We start from the raw sequence: 9,011 nt of genomic DNA, 5'->3' as shown, positions 1-9,011 counted from the left end.
ACGCCTTTAATCCCAGCACTTGGGAGGCAGAGGCAGGTGGATTTCTGAGTTTGAGGCCAGCCTGGTCTACAGAGTGAGTTCCAGGATAGCCAGGGCTACACAGAGAAACCCTGTCTCGAAAAAAACAAAACAAACAAAAAAAAGTAAAACAAGGTGATAATATAGACAATCTACAGAAATCATCTTTCCTATAAACTAAGATGAAAACCAGGAAACTGATACTTAAAGCAATATGCCATTTACACTGGTACCCCTTCAAATAAAATACTTAGGAATAAATCTAACAAATTGCATAGATATACATGTGTGTTTGTTCATAAGCTTCACTCCACTAAAACTGAACATTTCTGTTACTAAAAGACACTGTCAGAAGAATGAAAAGGCAAGCCAACGAATGGAGAGAAATATGCTCGTGCGTGCACAGAGACAGACAGACAGACAGACAGACAGACAGACAGACAGACAGAGACAGATCATGTGTTGATGGACAAAAAGCCCAATAATTTCCATGTTAATTCTTTCCAACTATTGTACAGATTCAATGCCTTCCTACCCAAGATCTCTACTTAAGAAAGTCATTCCATGAGTATTAGCAAACTGATTCTAACGTTTACACGAAGAGCCAAACTACGCATCACAATGTTGATGGAAAGGAAAAATAAATGAGGGCTGACTGTTACCTAACTTGAATATGTACTAAAATCAAGCCCTGTCCATGACAGGGCATCAGTAATGCAGGTTAACAGACAAGTAAACCGATCAAATCAGTCATCAGCAGGATGGAAAGATTTATAAAACTACAAAGATTGAGCTTTGACCAAGGAGTAAAGACAATCCAGTGGAGAAGGTTCATCTCCTTCAATTTGTATTCAAAGTTGTTTTAACTACATAGTCACATTTTTTAAAAAATGAATCTAGGAAAACTAGCGAATACCAGTGACCTCTGGACTTGACTTAGAGACCCTGGCAACCTACATATAAGAGAGGCTACCCCATTCTAAAACAATTTTGGAGGCAAGAATAGTGAACCTGTACACAAAGGCCACATGTTTCATAAAACAATTTTTAAAATCTTATAATCATAACAATAATACCATGTAAACTGCTACTATGATCACCATTATGGCCAACCTGATTGCACTGGGAATCATTTAGATGTTTAGTCTTGACTCTGGGCATGTCTGTAAGGATGTCTCTAGAAATAATTAACTAAGGGGAAGACACACCTTAAATATGACTGCAACGAATCATGAGCTGGGTGGCTGAATGGAGTAAAATGGGCAAGTCCTGAGGGTCCCCTTTCTCTGCTTCCTGATCCATCTAGATGCAAACACACATCTCAGCTGCCACAGAGCTGCCCAACACCATGCCTTTCTACCATGAAGGACTACCCCTCTCCAAAGCCAATCCTCCATGCCTTACATTTGCAGCTTGTCAAGCGTTTGATCACAGCCACAAGAAAACAAGACACCATGCACAGATCTAAGCGCTCTGTGTCAGGCACTGTTCTTGGTCTTAAACACACAACAGATGTAAAACAGAAACCTTTGGGTCCTTGTAGCCTGGGATGAGACAGATAATAAGAGAAGTGCATCCTCACATCTATTAGAATGGCTTCCAAGGTTGTGGGGAAGAGGAAGCTCCTTGTGCTATCAGTGATCATGCAAATTAGTACTCATTATAGAAAGCAGCGAGAACGTTAAAAATAGAACAATTGTAAGACCCAGCAATTTCACTTCTAAAAATTCATCCAAAGAAACTAAAATCAAGATGTGACAGCGATAACTGTTCTCCCAAGTTCATGGCAGCACTAGTCTCAGTGCCTAGATTTGGAGTCTACCTCTATGTCCATCAGTAGAAGATCTGTTTCTTAAGTGTATATATGCACAATGGACTATTATTCATCCTCTAGGAAGGCTAAAATGCTGTGATCCCATAAAGCATAAGGAAATTAAAAGTAAAAGATAACCATACTACAGAGACACTTCTGCATGTACTTATTTACGTGTGAGATATTTTAAAGAGGAAACTCTATTTGAGCAAGGAATAGAATGATGGCTAACCTCATTTATATTTTATAGACTGAGGCAAGGAAAGTCTACAAAACAGGAAGTTGTCAAAAAGAGAGAAAGTACCAAGTTCCAACGGAACATGAGCTGTGCCACACATTCACACGTGTCCACAGCAATGTGACCGCTCAAAATGACTGGTAGGACATCTCAAATGTCACCAAAGTACTGCATGAAATAAAGACTATATCAGTTCATTCTAAGTTTTTACTCTACATTGTATAATTATGCCACATTGTATATTTATATTTACTTATCACATTTTACTCATGTTTGCAAGTAATTATAGCACCAATTTAAATACTAATTTAAAAAGTAAAGCTAATAAAATACATATAGTAATTTTTATTCAAAATATGCACTATAGAAAACTTGGTTTTTAATGACAAGAACACTAAAACGAAGGAAGATCAGATTTCATTCAACATTCAATTGTTTTATATTTAATATGAACATCAGACTTCTAATGCAGCTGAAGACCAGTATATCAGTAGATATAGACCAGAAAATCAGTATAGATACAGTCAGCCATCATGAATTCACATACCAAGGCCTTAACTGAAAATCATGATTATGACCTCAGCCACATTTTTAAGAGATGAGAAGCTGTTTTTACTTATTTATTTTCTCTTTTGCTTACTTTTATTTATGTGAGTTTTAAATTTTTATTTATGTATGCATATATGTGTGTTTGCATCACAAAATCCAAAAGAGGGTGTGTGGTATCTGAGCTGGAGTTACAAGCTTGCTGTATGGGTGCTGGGATTTGAACATTGTTCTCATGTTTGTGCAAGACATGTTTAGCAGCTAAGCCATCTCTCTAGCACCTGGAAGTTTCTTTTAAAAGATATTTCTTATAAGCTGATTAGACTCCTAAACATGTGATCACTTCCATTTGTACCTGGGAAGTACAAATCCCTCTCTCTGTGTGTGCTTAACCACAGCCATTAAAAGTCAGAAGTATACTGAAGTGAAACAAGGGAGAGCAACAGCCAAGCCAGCTCTGAACAGCCTGATACAAGAACAGACAAAGCACACCACACCTCTGGCACATACTGAGATAAGTGCCTTTAATTCCCCAGAGGAAGACTCAGTTTCTTGGTTGCTCACAGCCCGTGAAACAGGCCCAAACCCAACTCCCCATCGTCCATTTATCCTGAGTCGCACTGGTACACCACAGACATAAGAAAGATTCTCTGATTTTCCCTTTTATTGAAAATAGTTTCTTATCTTGTACAATATATCCTGATCATAGGCTTCCCTCCCTCCATACCTCCCAGTTCCTTCCTACCTCCCCACCCATCCCCTCCTGATCCACTCCTTTTCTGTCTCTCATTAAAAAGAGACTTCCAAGTGACAACCAAACATGACACAATAAAATAAATTAAAATCATCATATTGAAGATGGACATGGAAACCAAAGAGGAGGAGGAAAAGTCTCAAGACCACACACAAGAGTCAGAGACCCACTCCTTCTCAGACTCAGGAGTCCCATAAGAACGCCAACCTAATAGCTATAATATATACTCAAAGGACCTGCTGTAGACCCTGTGCTTGCTGCTTTGTCTCTGTGAGTCCACATCTGTCTTGGTTAGTTGACTCAGAGGACCATGTTCTCTGGTGCCTTCCTTCCCAACAAAAGGAAGATTCTTAAAAGCAGCAAAACTTCCCAGTCCAGGAACAGTAGTTCACAATAGTCACAAAGTAACAATACAAGTTTATCCTTTGAGATTATACTTCCACCATTTCCCCTGGCCTTTCCTCCTTCCCAACCCTCTTGTGTACTCTTTCAAATTCATTTCAAATTCTCATGCTCTCTTTCAAATTCACGGTCTCTATTTTACTGGTGTGTGTGTGTGTGTGTGTGTGTGTGTGTGTGTGTGTGTGTATTCCTAAATGTATAATTACAACCTGCTCCATTTCAACAAAATAAACTGATATTTTTAAGGGTGTAGGTGAGATGGTGATGAAACAAGAAGAAGTGAAAATAAAAATTACTGACATTCATATTTGTTTAGACAGACAACATAGTCTTGGACAGAAGCCCCAAAAAGCAAAGAGTATTGAGGAGTGTGGAAAATAAGCAGAAGGGGCCAAGCACAGAAAAGAAACATTTTGCTCCACAATGAAATGTTCTAGTTACTAAGCCTGATGACTTTATCATATAGACACATATTTATGGATATCATAATTTTATGACAGGGCACATTAATGAGTTGGTCTGTGTCTTAGTCAGGGTTTCTATTCCTGCACAAACATCATGACCAAGAAGCAAGTTGGGGAGGGAAGGGTTTATTCAGCTTACACTTCCACATTGCTGTTATCACCAAAGGAAGTCAGGACTGGAACTCAAGCAGGTCAGGAAGCAGGAGCTGATGCAGAGGCCATGGAGGGATGTTACTTACTGGCTTGCTTCCCCTGGCTTGCTCAGCTTGCTCTCTTATAGGACCCAAGACTACCAGCCCAGAGATGGTCCCATCCACAAGGAGCCTTTCCCCCTTGATCACTAATTGAGAAAATGCCTTACAGCTGGATCTCATGGAGGCATTTCCTCAACTGAAGCTCCTTTCTCTGTGATAACTCCAGCCTATGTCAAGTTGACACAAAACTAGCAGTACAGTCTGGCATGCACCACTGGAAGGCTCCTCCCCCAGCTCCACTTTCTTCCTCTACCCTGCTCTGGTTCTGGATAGTCCAAGTTCAGTGGACTCCACTAGCTGGCTCCTTCTACTTGCTTCCTATTGGACTAAACCAACTGTAGATACAGGCAGGGAGTGAGAGCACTGGCTGGAATACAGAATAAGGTCAAGGTATTTACTACTCGAATCTCTCCTTCCTTCGAGGTCACTGTAGACTGACTGTGCGCTTTACTGAAAACCATTCACCTATCCCACCTGCTGATCTTCCCACAGAACTCCTTCCTTCCCTTTTCAGGACTCATGACACTATGCTCAATAATAATGTTAATAGAATAGTATACAACAGCAATGTAGTTTTAATATCTTCTATATCCAAATTTTAATAGAAATTGAGAAAAGCTATTTTATATTCTTGTTTTCATAGTTTTAAAATGCCAGTGTCTATATGAAGTTTACAGCACACCTAAGGGTAAAGTCACGTTTTTAAGTGCTCAAAGCTATCTTATTCCTTCCCTTACATATTTTCTTCTTTCCCCTGTATCTTTAAAGTCTTCTTATTATACTGCTCCTATTTTTCTCACATGAATGTGTCATTTATTATGTGTCAGAATAAAACTTACATACTCCAGGAATGATTTATAGAATGATCAAGAAAAACAACAAAGTGGTATAGTCACAATGTGATTTCATTTACTTGAAAAAATGTACACAAAAGAAACTGGAAAGAAATATTACAAAATGTGAAGCTAAATGATGATGTCTAACTTAGATTTCATTGTCACCTTGTCACAATCTAATGTAGCCTAAGAAGAGAGTTTGAAAGTCTCAACCAGAGGATTGCAGAGATCAGATTGGCTGGAAGGTGGGATTGTGGAGGACTGATTTGGTTGTTAGTTAATATGGCAGTGTCTAGCCCACTGTGGGAAGCACCATTCCCTGGGCTCTGGGTTGTATAAGGAATCTAGCCAAGTATGAGTCTACGAGAGGACAACATGAGTGCTGATGTCCTATGTAATTTGGTTTTTTACCAGCTGGCCTCACCATCCTATCTATTCTCACGATAAATATCCCTAAGACCTAAAATGTCTTAACACTCCTGATCAACAACCTCTCCATTCTCCCAGTTTTATTGTAAAAAATTAATAATAATAATAATAATAATAATAGAAACCACCTAAGTATATAATAGTACATTTGTTAAATAAAGCAATATCCAATAAATGGAACACTTTGCAACTACCAATGTAACAAAAATAAAATCTCATTCACAGCAATGTGAATGAACTTAGTGACCCTGAACTGTACATTTAAATGGTAAAAACATAGATTTTACTATGTTTATTTTACCATAATTTTAAAAAAATGAGGAAATGTTCACAATGTACTTTTCACATTTTAAGGTAAAAATATTAACAGTGCAACACACCAGGGGCAGGAAGATGCTCAAAAGCTGAGAATTGATCTTTCATTCATTCACTGTATAAAAATCTCGAAAAACTCATATCTCTTCTACCATGTGAACTTCCCAACAGAACCGCTGTTGGCTGCAGCCCATTAAGGGCTGCCATTCCCTAAATGGGGCGGTAGTTAGATAAGCAGCAGAAGCCTGCAAATCTCAGCCCTTGTTGAGACACTCTAATTACTTCAACGTAAGCAGCCAACGTCCAAAATACTACCAAAGCGATGCCCTCACACTGCATGAATAGTGGGAACACCATTGTTCTCCTTACCTAAGACCTGCTCGTCTTAAGAATGAAACAGCTGAAATGCTTGCTTACCATGTGTCTTGTATGCATAGCTTCTAGCTTCCTCAACCTTCAGAGAAGCTCTGTGAGTTATTATTTTCCCAATTTTATATCAAAAAAAACAACTGAGAGACCATTCTGTTTTGTTGCTATATTGTTGCGCTGTTAGTTTTAGTGTGGGGGTTTCTGGGGGAGGGAGGGAGATAGTGACTGACTCCACAACCCAGGACAGCTAGGAACGCACTATGTAGCCCAGACTGACTAATAATGATCCTCTTCCTGTCCCAACCTGCTGAGGGCTGGGATTACAGGAGTGAACCATTAAGCACAGCAGCCCTTTTTTGTCATCGCTCAGTGACAGTGTGGTGACCCACAACCCAGCTCCAGCGAGGGTCAAAGCTATGGTCTGACTCTAGTGATATGTCTTACTTTCAGACAGGCATAACTGGAAATCACCATAGAAAGTCAAATTTTGGTTGAGGACAAGTGTTCTTGTTCATGGCGCAATCCTGATCATTGCTTCTGAGTACCTATCAGCTGATAAACAGGATCATTTAACTGTTATTGTTTGGCATCAAATAACTTAGCTTTACATAAATTGCTTTTAAAACTTCAAATAGTAAAAAAGTATCACTTACCAAAAACTGCAAAATGTACTCCCAATTCATTTAATATAGAGATCATATGCTTTCCTTTGGTTATTGTGCTTAAGATGGAAGGATTTAAGCAGTCGCCACTGAAAATCAAGAGTGGATTCAGGATGCTGAATCTTTTCACAGCTGTGGCAAACCTAAGAGAACAACGACCTGCGTTATCACTGAATGCCTTTATGAAACACAAAGGCAATGCCTCAAATAACAACAGGACTTTTCCTTAAAATCAGCACAACTAAGATATATAGAAAGATGCTTTTAGTATGATTATTTCTCATAGCCAAGATATCTCAGGAACACATTTGCATTCTGAAAAAGACAAGCTAGGCTCCCTACTCAAAACAGCAACAACAACCAAAAAAACCCGAAAAAACAAAACGACAACAAAAAACAACAACCCACATTTAAATTAAAAATGTATTATGCCTCAAAAGATATCCTGAAATTATAATATGAAACTATTTTAAAGAAGAGAGACTCTCAGGGCTCAAAGGGAGGGACCTTAGATTAAATGCCAGACAGTAGGGAGAGGGAACTTACAGGGTTCACCTCCACAAGGGAAGACAGGGCATCAAGTGAGGGGTGGGGTTGCCATCCCACAGTCACATCTCTGACCCATAATTGTTCTTGTCTGAAAGAATTACAGGGATGGAAATGGAGAGGAGCCAGGAGAAAAGAAGGTCCAGCGACAGGCCCAAAGTGGGATCCAGCTCAAGGGGAGGTCCCAAGGCTTGACACTATTACTGAAGCAGGCTATGGAGTGCTCACAAAAAGGGACCTAGCATGACCACACTCCAGAAGACCCAAAAGAAGCTGAAAGAGTCAGAGGCAGATATTTGCATCCAACCAATGGACAGAAGCAGCTGACCCCTGTTGTTGAATTAGGGAAGGCTGAAAGAAGCTGAGGCAGAGGACGACGCTGTAGGCAGACCAGCAGTCTCAATTAATCTGGACCCTCGAGATCTCTTAAACACTGGACCACCAAACAGGCAGCATACAGCAGCTGATATGAGGCCCCCAACACACACATACAGTAGAGGACTGCCAGATCTGTGTTCATTCAGAGATGATGTACCTAACCCTCAAGAGACTGGAGGCCCCAGGGACTTTAAAGGTCAGGTGGGGTGAGGGGTGGGGACATCCACCTGGAGACAGGGGGGTGGGGAGGAGGTATGGAATATGGAACAGTCAGAGGGTGGATGAGGGTGTGGATAAAATATGGAGTATGAAAAAATTAATTAATAAAAAAATTTTCAAGAAAAAAGAAAACACTTTAATACATGTCAGAATATTCAAACTTTCCATAAAATGCATATTCTTAAATACAAGTTATGCCCCCAGAGAGCATCAAGAAAGATGTGTGTGCAGGCTGGACCTAGGCCTCCCCACACATATGAAGCAGATGTGCAGCTTGGTCTTCATGTGGCTCCTGAACAACCGGAACAGGGGCTGTCCCAAAAGCTGTTGCCTGTGTGTGGGATATGTTCTTCTAGCCAGGCCACCTTGTCTGACCTCAGTGGGAGAGGAAGTGCCTAACCCCACAGAGACTTGATGCCAGGGTTAGGGGTTACCCAAGGTGGCTCCCACCCTCTCAGAGGAGAAGGGGAGAGGAGATGGGAAGAGGATTGTGGGAGGAGTGAGGGGGCAGGGAGCAAGATGTAAAGTGAATAAATAAAAAATGAATAATTTTTAAAAAGATAAAAGAAAGATGTGTCTGATGCTGAACTAGGTGGTTTTGTATAAATTTATTGCATCAACAGAAGATAATGCTTCTTTGTGGACTTATAACTTATGTCCCGATGGTAAGCAAATCCACTCGGCCACTACAGTGTCCGTTCTGCTGTGCTCTCTTGATTTTCAGGGTTCTCTCTCTCTCTCTCTCTCTCTCTCTCTCTCTCTCTCTCT

At 40.1% G+C, this 9,011-nt stretch overlaps 1 protein-coding gene across 1 annotated transcript in view; it reads right to left on the bottom strand.

Moving 5' to 3' along the window:
• Nt5e (5'-nucleotidase ecto) overlaps positions 1–9,011 on the bottom strand; it is a 38,687-nt gene that overhangs the window by 14,278 nt on the left and 15,398 nt on the right. The window contains exon 2 of the mRNA XM_021180810.1: positions 7,092–7,243. Within this exon, the coding sequence (XP_021036469.1) occupies positions 7,092–7,243 (152 nt within the window). The remainder of the gene's footprint in view (positions 1–7,091; positions 7,244–9,011) is intronic.

The sequence above is a fragment of the Mus caroli genome, chromosome 13 (assembly GCF_900094665.2).
Source record: "Mus caroli chromosome 13, CAROLI_EIJ_v1.1, whole genome shotgun sequence".
Taxonomy (NCBI): domain Eukaryota; kingdom Metazoa; phylum Chordata; class Mammalia; order Rodentia; family Muridae; genus Mus; species Mus caroli.
The sequence above is the reverse complement of the archived record's forward strand: the minus strand, read 5'-3'. Positions and strand labels throughout refer to the sequence as shown.